Genomic DNA, 12,752 nt, shown 5'->3' with positions numbered 1-12,752 from the left:
GGAGCAGAGAAAGGTAAACATGTTGTGTGTTCAGGAGACCAAGTGGAAAGGGAGTAAGGCCAGGAACATTGGAGGTGGGTTTAAACTGTTCTATCATGGTGTGGATGGAAAGAGAAATGGTGTAGGGGTAATTTGAGTTTCTGATGAACGTGAAGCTGGAAGTTAAAGGGGTGATGATAAATGTCATCAGTGCCTTTCAATGGCCATGTAGGTAAAGGAATCAGAGGTGATGAGGAGGTGATGAGGAGGTGATGGATAGGTATGGCCTTAAGGAGAGGAATGTGGAAGGGGCAGATGATGGTAGATTTTGCTAAAAGGATGGAAATGGCAGTATTTAATACTTATTTTAAGAAGAAGGAGGATCATAGGGTGACATAAGAGTGGAGGAAGGTGCACACAGGTGGATTATATTCTAAGTAGGAAGATGCAACCTGAAAGAGATCGGAGACTGCAAGGAGGTGAAGAAGAAGAGGAGGAGAGTGAGGATTAAAAGAAGAATAAGATGGTGGAAACTGAAGGAGGAAGACTGTAGTGTGAGATTCAGGGAAGAGGTCAGACAGGGGCATAGTGGTGGTGAGGAGGTGCTGGATGATTGGGAAGCTACTGTAGACAGCTAGAAAGGTACTTGGTAAGACATCTGAAAAGAGAAAGGAAGACAAAGAGACATAGTGTTGGAATGAGGAAGTGCAGGAGAGCATAAGGAGAAACAGGTTGGCGTAACAGAATTGGGATCGACAGAGTGATGAAAAAAATTGGCAGGAGTACAAGTAGATGCAGCAGCAGGTAAATAGAGATGGTGCGAAAGCCAAGGAAAAGGCATATGAGGAGCTGTATGAGAGGTTGGACACTAAGGAAGGAGAAAAGGATTTGTACCAATTTTCCAGGCAAAGGTACTGAGCTGGAAAGGATGTACTGCAAGTTAGAGCAATAAAGGATGGAGATGGAAATGTGTTGACTAGTGAGGAGAGTGTCTTGAGAAGATGGAGGGAGTATTTTGAGCAGCTGATGAATGAGGAAAATCAGAGAGAGAGAAGGTTGGATGGTCTGGAGATTGTGAAGCAGGAAGTGGATAGGATTAGTAAGGAGAAAGTGAAAGCAGTGATTAAGAGAATGAAGAGTGGAAAGTCAGTAGGACCAGATGACATACCGGTATAAGCATGGAGATGTTTAGGAGAGATGGCAGTGGAGTTTTTAACCAGATTGTTTAACAAGATTCTTGAAGGTGAGAGGATGCCTGAGGAATGGAGAAGGAGTGTGCTGGTACCGATTTTAAGAATAAGGGAGATGTGCAGACCTGCAGTAACTACAGGGGAATAAAGTTGATCAGTCACACAATGAAGTTATGGGAAAGAGTAGTGGAAGCCAGGCCGAGAGAAGAGGTGACCATCTGTGAGCAACAGTAGGGTTTTATGCCAAGGAAGAGCATTACGGATTTTTTTTTGAGAATGTTGATTGAGAAGTATAGAGAAGGTCAGAAGGAGTTGCATTGTGTGTTTGTGGATTTAGAGAAAGCGTACGACAGGGTGCTGAGAGAGGAGTTGTGATATTGTATGAGGAAGTCAGGTGTGTCAGAGAACTATGTGAGGGTGGTGCAAGACATGTATGAGGACAGTGTGACAGCAGTGAAGTGTGCAGTAGGAACGACTGGTTCAAGGTGGAGGTTGGACTGCATCATGGATCGGCTCTGAGCCCTTTCCTGTTTGCAGTGTTGATGGACGAGGTCAGACAGGAGGCTCCATGGACCATGATTTTGCGGATGATATTGTAATTTGTGGTGAGAGTAGGGAGCAGGTGGAGAAGAGCGTTACGCGTACACGCTGGAGAGAAGGGGAATGTAAGTCAGTAGGAGTAAGACGTGTGTGAATGACAGTGAGGGCAGTGGAGTGGTGCAGTTGCAGGGAGAAAAGGTGGTGAAGGTGGAGGAGTTCAGGTACGTGGAGTGGGTGGAGAAGAGTGGCAGGAGTAATTTGTGATAGAAGAGTATCTACAAGAGTGAAAGGGAAGGTTTATAGGACCAGTGGTGAGACCTGCTATGTTGTACGGTGTAGAGATAGTGGCATTGAGAAGGTGGAGCTGGAGGTAGCAGAGCTGAATATGTTGAGATTTTTATAGGGAGTGATGAAGATGGACAGGAGTAGAAACGAGATTATTAGAGGGACAGCCCACGTAGGACGTTTTGGGGACAAATTGATAGAGGTCCGATTGAGATGGTTTGGACATGTGCAGAGGAAAGACATGGAGTATATCGGTAGGAGAATGCTGGTAGCTCCATCCTCAGCAAGGAGGAAAAGAGGAAGACCAAGGAGGCTAATGGATGTGGTGGGGGAAGACATGCAGGTAGTTGGTTTGAAAGAGGCAGATGTAGAGGACAGAGTAGTATGGAGACGAATGATCCGCTGTGGTGACCCCTAATGGGAGCAGCCAAAAGAAGAAGACAACTATTTCGAAACCATAATGCCACATTGCCTTGGATTTGGCTCTGAATTATTTTATTTTGTTATTTAAAAAAAGATTAAACCTGCTTGAAGCCACTAATTTCTCCCTCTCCCTCTCCCTCATTTTCTATCATGTGTGTCCAGGCGGTTCTGTACAACGATCGCTCTGTTCTGGAGAACCATCATGCTGCTTCTGCATGGAGCCTTTTCCTGTCTCAGCCCGAGTTTAACTTTCTGTGCCACCTGGACCATGTTGAGTTCAAGCGTTTTCGCTTTCTTGTTATTGAGGCCATCCTCGCCACAGACCTGAAGAAGCACTTTGATTTCTTAGCAGAGTTTAACTCCAAGGTGATTAAAAAAAACTTGATTGTTAGGGATTTTTTTTAGATTCAACTGAAGCCTAAAACTGAGTGATTTTAAACCTTTTTTGCATTTGAGTTCAGACCAAGTAAGTGTTCGTTGTGAAAGAAATCCAAAATTTGCTCCCTTTGGAACCGCAAATGTCCTCTAAAGACCGCCTGATATATTGTTTCTTGCTGACAGGTTACGGATGTGAACAGCCCAGGTATCGACTGGACCAATGAGAATGACAGGTTGTTGGTATGCCAAGTGTGCATCAAGCTGGCAGATATTAATGGACCGGCGAAAGATCGTCAACTCCACCTGAAATGGACAGAGGGCATCGTGAACGAGTTTTACGAACAGGTACTGAGTGCTGAATGCGTGCTGCATGGTGTAGAGGCGTGAACTAAATCAGAAGTAAACTGTTTTCTTTTTATTCCACAGGGAGATGAGGAGGCTCACCTCGGATTACCCATCAGCCCTTTCATGGACCGCTCTGCCCCGCAGCTGGCCAAGCTGCAGGAGTCCTTCATCACACACATCGTCGGGCCGCTGTGCAACTCGTACGATGCTGCTGGCCTCCTCCCAGGTTACTGGGTTGGTGAAGAAGACGGGGAAGAGGAAGATGCCGAAAACACAGAGACTGACGACGAAGACCTTGATGAAGAGCTGCAATTGAGTGCGTATTGCATGGAATGTTTGCCTCGACCATTTTACCGTAGTATTCTCACCTCACTGTCACCTTTTGTTACATGCATAAATGAGTTGTTTGGGGGAATTAAACCAGAAAAGCTTTTAATTTACAAAATAATTTATTTTTTAAATATGAAGTTAACATGCAACAGAGAATCATATTTGGATCTCTCAATATTTCATCCAAAAGGAGGAAATAAAATACTCCAGTACGAACAGGAATAACTTCAGGAGCTCAAATCCGCAAACATCCACAGTCAAAGTTCTGAAAAACTAAACAAAATCTGCAAACCTTTCAATTTTATTTATCAAGGTGAATTCATTTGTTTGAAAATCAGTTGAGGTCTTTGTTGAAAACCCGGAGGTGAGTCTCTGACACTCCACTGACAGGATGTCTAAACCGGATCTGCAATTCCTGTTTTATTCCATCATTAGCTTTAAATTATTTCCGTTTCTGTTTGCAGAGCCGAGGAAAAGTCGCCAGCATCTGTTCTGCAGCATCATGCAGCACCTGACTGAAAACCACACGGCGTGGAAACAGATCATCGAGGAAGATGAGAAGAACTGTGACCTGGGTCTTCATCAGCAGCAAGAGCAGCAGCAGGCCAACATGTTGAGCCTTCCTTCTCCCTCCTCAGCCTCAGACGACATTCAGGTCATCGAGGAGGAGGCTGAAGAAGAGGAGCAGCAGCAAGAGGGGGATTGATTCGAGGCGATCAGGGAGGGGCCTGTAGCAAGCAACTGACTTTTTGCTCTTTCCTCTCCTCCATCAAAACACAGACACGCAGTCCGAAATTACACCAGACGATTCTGCCAGATTTCCTGTACTGAAATGAATCACTGTGACGCAGTTCACATGGTGTTGAAGGAAAAAAAAAACTTAAAAAAAAAAAAAAAAAAAAAGGCCTTACTACTGTGAGAGCATCCTATGCACTTTCACCCCATGGAGGATGAGGGGGGGAAAAAGAGAGAACGAAATAATGAACAAAACTCTCCATGGTTATTTGGCTGTGATGCTGCCTTGAAAGCAGAGCTCTTATCTCTCCCGTAGGTACTTATTACAATTATAAGAAGAAGAAAAAAAACCAGAATGGCAGAAGACTTTCAAGTCATCACTTGTTACCAAAGCGAACAGTTACAAACAAATGAGGCTGAGGCTTTATCAGGCTCAGTGTCAGGAATACTTTAAAAGCATAAATCAAATGTGCCTGTCTAAACCTTTTTGTGTTTTGTTTTGTTGGGGTTTGTTTTGTTTTGTTTTGTTTTTTTGCACCCCATACATGGTCCTGGTGATGGACTCCGACCTTCATCACGACGCGTGCCGTTTCCTCCTCATGCTGGTGACACGAAAACACTGTATCATTGAACTCAGCCACTAGGACTTTAATATGGAAAATGCTGACATTTTGACTGACAAAAAAAAAAAAAAAAAAAGAAAAAAGAATATTTACTTCTGCATCATTTTAGGATGCTTTTTTTTACTCACCTGCCTTTAGTTTTTAGTTTCCTTATACATTTAAGTGTGTTCATGAGGTTGGTTTTTTTTTTTTTTTCCTTTTTTCTTTCCTCCTCAGGAATGCAAAGTTGCCATTGGTTTATTTTTTTCCCTTGTTTTCCTCTTGTATACTGTTCAAAGTATGGAACAAAGAAGAAATGCTGTTCTAATGAAGGGATCTTACTACTTCGATTTCTTTTCTTTTAATAACTATCTTACACACGCACACTGTATAGAGTTGGGTCCATGAGTATTTGGCCATTGACAAAGTGTTATTTTTAAAGCTCTACTATGGAAATTTAATGATCATATATAGAAAAAAATTGGATGGAACAGTGTAGGGATTTGAGGTAATTGGACAAACTCGTTTATTTAATTGTCGTTTTTTTAATACTTGTTCATGGATCCTTTTTGAAGTTCGTAACAGTCTGGAAATCTGGATCACCAGATGCTGGGTTTTCTTTCTGGTGATGATCTTCCAGGTCTTTACTTATTACTTGTTCTTGCACTGTTTTTTCGTTCAGTAAGTGAAATGCAGCTCGGTTGGTTTCAGGACATGGTGATTGACCATTGTAGAACATTTCCCTTCCCTGCTTTAGAAGGTTTTCGCGTTGCTGTTGAAGAATTCTTTTGTGCTGTCGTTCGGCCGCACTGTAAAACTTTTATCCAGTGAGTTTGAAAGATATTCGCCTGTGCTTTTCCCAGCAGTCGCATCAATACCCACAGGCGTGCTGGGCCACACCATGTTAGAAGGCAGTACACTTCAGAAGAAAAAGCCGCACTGTAAATCAATATGAATAACGCAAATCTGGCCCTGGAACAGAAGTGCAATCAATTGTCCAGTTTAATTTTAGGAGACAAAATGTAAAAATGTACATTTTGCCTGGTTTCGGTGTAAATTCACTCAAATCTGGATATTTTAATATACGTAGGTTGGCATACTAATAAATACCTTCGTGGGTGTCCTAATACTTATGGACCTGGTGTTTATGACGACACTTAAAAACATCTTTCTTCACAGTTTCTCAGGATTCATGCAGAATGATCGACAGTTTAAAGGGACAGAAAGAAAGAATTTTTTTTTTTAGTTCAGTTCAGAAAATGGGAAAAGACATGGGCATTTTTGGCGTGACGAAGATGGAATTCAGTCAGAAGAATGATCTCAGATAGCGAGCATTATCAGCTCCCCCATACCCCCAGTTCATGTTTTCTGTTTTCCATTTAAAACACAGTCTGAGAAAATGTACACACACAATAGTCTAGATGTTTTTTGACTGGAGTTCTTCTTTTATTCGAGCCATTAACTTTTTTTTTTTTTTTATTAAATCACACTGTGGACACACTTTATTTTTTTTTTTCCTCTTTTTTTCTTTTTTGCAAACATGCAAGCAAGGCCAGTGCATCAATTTGAAGTGATCCAGGGTTTCACCTCAAAAAGAGAAAAGCTGTACACTTTTTTATATTTTCGTATCCTTCACCATAAGGCAGGTTTAATACTAATAGCTCTATCTATTTTTCTCTAAAGCAAGATCTCTAGGCATTCCACTAGAATAAAGAACAGGAGAGGGGGGAGACTGACATGCAGCTCTCCTCAGTGCATTTTGTTTGGATAGGAAAGTTCTTAAGTAGGCAGTGTACATCAAGCTATATTTGAAAAAAAAAGAAAAAAAAAAGAAAAAAAAAAAAAGAAATGAAACAACCTATAAATGTGCACATTTTACTACCAAACAAGTGTTTAATCTCTGCACAGAAAGAGTATCTGCATATATAAATATATATAAAATATATATTATATATTTTTTAATTAATCAACTGAATGCATCTGTTTTCTACATACAGCTGACATTGTACATTAAGAATCTGTATCATCCTGTTCCCAGAGTTTTTAATCTAATACTATTTACAGATGCGGATATGTTTGGGTGTGGTGTTATTTTAATAATAATTTGGGGTACATTGTCTGTTTCTGTGCATAACCACTCTGCTGAGAACCTTTTTTTCCCCCCGCTAAAGCTGGATGCTGTGAGTCAGCTCGCTGCAATGCCAAAAGCCCCCTCGTCTTCTCTCTCTTTTTCTCTCTCTCTCCCCCTCTCTATCTCTCTCTTTCCCACTCTCTCCATCACATCCACATTCTCTGTCCCTGCCACTTGCCAGTCGCTTTGTCATGCACTTGTGTCTTCATCAATTTTTGGAATTAAGGATTTCTACCAAGCAACCATATTGCCTCCAGTTCTCTCTCTCTCTCTCTCTCTGTCTCTCTGTCTCTCTCTCTCTCTCTCTCTCGCTCTCTCTCGCTCTCCTTTCTGTCTGTTTCTTGTGCTTGTGTCACCACCCGGATTCCAGCATCGTTTTATTCACTTCACCACTTTATCCGCCTTCTCCTTCATGTCAGAAATGCCATTCAGCATGTCTTCTCATTAATATATTTTTGCCCTCCAAACGTCTTGTCTTTGTTACATTTAAAAGCACTTTTATGTAGCAAGTAAATAGCAGTGTCTGATGTAACCATTTCAGTCTTTTCAACTTTGTAGGGAGAAACTGACTCTCTAATACCCCCACTGTCAAGCCCCCTACCCCCACTGTTATTTATATCTGTCCATAAAGACCATCCCTGAAAATATTTTTCATGTCTGTGTCGTTCCTTTGAATGAAACGCAATGCTATTTTGTTGCATTTGAACTTTCCTCCTCGTTCCCCATTTGCTGTGAAATTTGGCTATAATTCTTTAACAATATCAGCAGCTGCACATCTCACTGGGAATGCTTTTGTTTACTCTCCCATGCTCACTGATGAAATCCGCTTTATCCTCTGGGGTAGAGCTGCCTGGAAGATGACAGTGGGTGGATGATTAGTCCCTAAGAGAAGGTTCCCCGTCTAAGCTAAGATCGTCCATATCATCCCAGAAGACAGCATCACTGTGACAGCTCACCCAGAGTATATCTGCCCCTGATGCTACCTGCTCCATCACTTGTTGGACTTGCTTATCATCTCGGCGTGGATGAAACCAGATGAGCTCTCTGGTTGTCTGTTATACCCATCATCCTGCACTTTTGTCATTTGGAACATAACGTCTCGACATTGTGCTGGACTTACTTGCCGATTGTGTTCTGCAATGAAACTGTTCTGAAAGGGGGGGGGGGTCCTAAATATAAATATATATATATAAATATATATATATAAATATATATATATAAATATATATATATAAATATATATATATAAATATATATATATATATAAATATATATATATATATATATATATATATATATATATATATATATATATATATATATATATATAATATGTAAAAAAAAAAAAAAAACTTTTATTACACTTCTAGCAAACTCCTCAGTAAATTAAAGCTCAAACTCAATATCTGGCCTCCTTAAGTTCTTGAACATAAAGAGCCCTGGGTGAAAAAAAATGTCAATCATGTTAGTCATTAAATGAGCCAGACACTGTAGAAGTGAAAAAAAAGGATTGATCAGTTTATTCATACTTACACTGGAGTTCTGTCAAGTAAACATTAAAATATGAAATAATCTATAATAATGAAAGGCACATTTTGGTACAAAGTTCAGACATCCTACAAAAGTCTTTCACTGGCAGTGAAACCCTTATGGGGATATTCGTGGACCTACAGCCTGGCAGGACGATTCTCCTCAGATAAACCAGAGGCAGGTAGTTCAGCGCTGCTACATCGGCACAAAGGTATGCGAGTTGCATTTGCAAATCTTTCTGAGAAAGGATGCTGCTCTATTCAGTCTTTTCAGTAAACAAATGAGACAAATGTGTTCTTAATTTCAAGGAATGTAAAAAAAAAACAAAAACAAACACAAAACTTTGAAAAGTTCTGTAAATTAATGACGTCCCTTACACTTACAACCAGTTGTTTTTTCCTTTTTTTTTCCCCCACACAACTCGCATTTGCAACAGTGTTCTCAAGCGCTGATTCATTACAGTGTGCGTAAACGTATTCAGCTGTGCGTGTGTGTTTCCAAGCCTTATCTACTGCTCACACTCAGCATGTGCTTACTGAAACAACATTGTGGACACATTCAAAGAATTCTGCAGTCAATACCAGGTCAGTGCTTTCTGCCAAACAGGACAGAATTCTGAGTAAAAAAGAAAAAAAAAGCTGAGCTGGTTTGGCCGAATTTCTCAATAAGGTCCTTTGAGGTGAGAGAATATCTGCTTTTGGCAACAGGATAACATTTTATTGCTGTCTCCTGATAGCGCATATCATGTAAGGCTGTGGCTGAAGGGTCATGCCAAGTTTAGGAGTGATGCTTGGAATGTAGCCTTTGGGAAATTGCAAGCGGAACCTCTGGAGCAGCGTGGTGAAGAAAAGGAACATCTCCATTCTGGCTAGCTGCTCACCGAGACACTGGCGTCTGCCTAAAGACAATGATGAGACATTAGTTTTGAGAAGGTTATGAAATAGCAATGTCCATGCAAATTCTTTTCCCACATAACTTCCTTTTATTATATCTCTGGTTTCAAGGACCTGGTTGTTGAACCTAATCCCGATACCACCTAAGATTTCAGCCCTTTTTTCTCAACACCCCATTGGTTAATTGATTCATGATGTTTTTGGGCTTAGATGAATTTTTATACATTTCTGATTGCTGGCAAAAATACTTACCCACAGAGAAAGGAAGAAAGGCCTCCTGTTTGATAAAGTTCCCATTTTTGTCCAAAAACCTTTCAGGGCAGAACATAGCAGGGTTGCTCCAGTATTTCTCATCAAAGTGCACAGAATACAGGTTGGTGATGACCATGGTCCCCTTGGGAATGGTGTAGCCCCTTACGACAGCATCCTGAGAAGTGGCCCGGAAAATGCCAAGAGGAACGATGTTGCAAAAGCGCAGGATTTCATGCAACACAGCATCCACATAAGGCATCTTCTGCTTGTCTTCCATGGTTGGTAGCTTGCCATTTAAAACAGAGTCGATCTCCCTGTGAACCTTATCTGTGCACAGAAGCCGGAGGATACTGTAAATTCTTTGGAAATGCTCACACTTTAAGAAATCAAAGACGAGTTATGCAGTGAACGTACCTTGTATACTGGGGTAGAGAGCCAGGTAGAGCATCGCCCAACGCAAGGTATTAGTAGTGGTCTCTGTGCCTGCAATAATGAGTTCTCCTACTGAGAAGATCAGGTTCTCTTTGGAAAAGGACACGCTCTTGTCCCTAGAGCTCTGTTCTATTTCATCTAAGTAGGCATCGATGTAATGTCTTGGCAATTGTCGCACTCTGCCCTGTGAAAAGCGCTCGATTATCTGTTGCAGAAAGACGTATACTTTATCGGCATTGCGAAAGAGCTTCTGGTGCTTTCCAAAGGGCAGGTATTCGAACCAGGGGAAAGCATTGTAGAGAAAGGCCCAAGCACTTGCAGCCAGCTCTACATTCTCACTGAAGATTTCAATCATGTGCTGGAAGTCCATGTCATCGTAGGTGAATCGGCGTCCGAATATTACAAGGTTGGTAACATTGGAGACTGCGTTGGTAACCAAGTGTTTTGGGTTAAAAGGTTTGCCCTTAAAGTTGTCAATGGCATCTACAAAGAACATGCACTCTTCGGATATTCTCTGAAACATCATCTGTCCGCTGCCAAAATAGCGGAAGCTGTTAACGGCCAGCTTGCGGTGTTCAATCCATCCACGGCCATATTTGCAGTTCAAAAGTCCTGGAAAGTGAAATGAATGAGAAGTTAGCATTCTGTGAAAAAGACAATCTAAAAAAAGCCCGCTCTAAAACAAATCCATTAGTCAGTGTCAGAATATTCCTGGAGCTATGTGTCAATCTGCAGCCTTGGCCCATTTCTCATTTAAAAGCAAATAGTTCAGTATGTTGAAACTCTAAAGCCAAAGCTCAGTTATGCACCTGCTCTCCAGCAGGCACACGTGTAGGAGAAAAAGAAAATAGTAAATTTTTATAGTAATACAAGAATGTTCAATTGTCTTAGTGAGTTCATCTGATCATTTGAGAACATGTCTACGTGAGACTATGCCTCACACCGCAAATCCAATCTCCTGATCATTCTCTCTGTCTATAAGCATAAGATCAAAGGCTAATCTTCAAGGCCAGTAATAAATGTTACAGACCTCCATGCTGCTTTGCAATACATTTGATGAGTATGTTCATAGATTTACAGCATTTGGCAGACGCCCTTATCGCAAGCGACAATCATCTGATTGTATACAGCAGTTAAGGGGTTAAGATCTGTGCTCAGGGGCCCTACAGTGACAGTGCTCGGATTTGAACCCATGACCTTTCTAAGCCAAAATCCAGGAACAGTTCCAGTGAGCAATGTAAGATTTTTTTCTGTGTGATAAAAGGAAACATCATACCTCCCATTTTGGTCATTTTCTGGAATAAAGGTAGAGAGGGACGATCAGCAAACACCTCGTTCTGGTTATACAGACATTCTTTGATGACGTCATAGCCGTTCAGAATGACCGTCGATATTCCTCCCAAGTCGAGACTAAAGATCTGGGGATGAATGAAATTAAAGCACTTAATTAATTCAGGGCTACTTTTTCAGACTTATACTTTTGCCAGCTCTTTCCTCTTAATGGAAATGTATCAGGTCTACAGGACGGCTGCATTCCAAAGTGAAGGCTCCAGTTCAGGAAGTGGCTCTTTTAAATTCAGAAGGCTGACTCAGCATGGCTCCAGATGCTAAATTTGGGGAACGAAGCAACTGCCAATATAAGCTTTTGTGTGCGTTTAACCTACAATTATAGAGAACTTTTGAATTGTAGTCCACTTAAAACATTGAATTTAGCCTTAACCAGTAACAGAACATAAAAATGCATAGAAAAATTGGTAATATTAATATTTGAATACATTTTGCATATGATGGATGGCATACATTTTTTTAATTTCTTAACAACAACCAATGCTTTTTGGACCATTAAAAAAACGATCAAAGATACCGAGCTTTGTGTTTAACCCCCCCAAAAAAAATGTCTGGATTTCATTTATTTATTATAATAGTTCATAACAAATATCCTGACATGATTTTGTCCAGAGAAACATTGCAGATGCTCCTGGTTTTTGTTCTCACACTGATATAAATTTAATAAGATTAAGGATTAATCAACCAATTTGTTTGCAAGTTAGGAAAATGTCATAGTCATATTATATGATCAATATCAATTGCATATAATGCATAGTGTATTAAAGCCAGACACACCGACCTGCTCCAACACTCATCTCAGACAACTGTTTTATCTCTAAGTTGAAGGCTGAAGGTCGTATATTATCTCATAATTCGTTCTGCAAGCTTGCAAGTCTTTTTTTTTTTATATAGTTTATGAATTTATTAAAAAAAATTAAAAATAAATAGTGTGCATCTGAGTGAGAGAGAGAAAGGGAGAGAGAGAGATAGAGAGAGAGAGAGAGAGAGAGAGAGAGAGACACACACTTCTCCACAGTTAGATGTACCTGGCCGTAGATCTCGCTTTGCTTCTTCATGTAGACATGCGGTTCTGTGGCGAGAGACAGAATGTTCCCGATCACCGGCAACACGGTGGGTCCCGGCGGAAAACCTCTCGGTCTCCGCTGCCGCAGCAGCTGCCGGATCACCAGGAAAGTCAAGCAGCTACAGAACAATGTGCACAAGTAGAACACCGCCTTGCCGTAAGACAAAGTCACCAGCGATAACAAGCTGTTTCTCGATATCATCGTTTCGAAGCCCGAGAATCGCCGCGTCTCCGTGTGTAAAGTGCGCGCGTGTGCCGGAGTCGCGGTGCGCAGCGGGGACATGGTGCAGATCC

General features: G+C 41.1%; 2 protein-coding genes across 3 annotated transcripts in view; one reads left to right on the top strand and one right to left on the bottom strand.

Annotated features, from left to right (window-relative positions):
• The window catches only part of pde3b (phosphodiesterase 3B), a 60,912-nt gene extending 53,327 nt beyond the window's left edge, over nucleotides 1–7,585 (top strand). The window contains exons 13-16 of the mRNA XM_083558442.1: nucleotides 2,580–2,783; nucleotides 2,979–3,140; nucleotides 3,222–3,456; nucleotides 3,935–7,585. Of these exons, the coding sequence (XP_083414568.1) occupies nucleotides 2,580–2,783; nucleotides 2,979–3,140; nucleotides 3,222–3,456; nucleotides 3,935–4,176 (843 nt within the window). The 3' untranslated portion in view covers nucleotides 4,177–7,585. The remainder of the gene's footprint in view (nucleotides 1–2,579; nucleotides 2,784–2,978; nucleotides 3,141–3,221; nucleotides 3,457–3,934) is intronic.
• Nucleotides 7,586–8,372: 787 nt separating this feature from the next.
• Nucleotides 8,373–12,741, bottom strand: cyp2r1 (cytochrome P450, family 2, subfamily R, polypeptide 1; the record flags this gene model as incomplete). 2 transcript variants are annotated; one of them, XM_083558545.1, is made up of 5 exons in its annotated part: nucleotides 8,373–9,366; nucleotides 9,614–9,940; nucleotides 10,028–10,657; nucleotides 11,322–11,463; nucleotides 12,174–12,267. In XM_083558545.1, 4 exons carry the CDS (start codon nucleotides 11,335–11,337, stop codon nucleotides 9,185–9,187), a joined length of 1,155 nt encoding a protein of 384 aa, XP_083414671.1. In that variant the 3' UTR covers nucleotides 8,373–9,184. The 2 variants fall into 2 exon arrangements, with proteins under 2 accessions (XP_083414671.1, XP_083414670.1); XM_083558544.1 differs by lacking the exon at nucleotides 12,174–12,267 and adding an exon at nucleotides 12,421–12,741 and having other exon boundaries at nucleotides 8,374–9,366.
• Nucleotides 12,742–12,752: the final 11 nt, after the last annotated feature.

The sequence above is a fragment of the Silurus aristotelis genome (genome assembly GCF_946808225.1).
Source record: "Silurus aristotelis genome assembly, chromosome: 13".
NCBI lineage: Eukaryota > Metazoa > Chordata > Actinopteri > Siluriformes > Siluridae > Silurus > Silurus aristotelis.
This window is presented reverse-complemented; position numbering and strand designations above follow the sequence as displayed.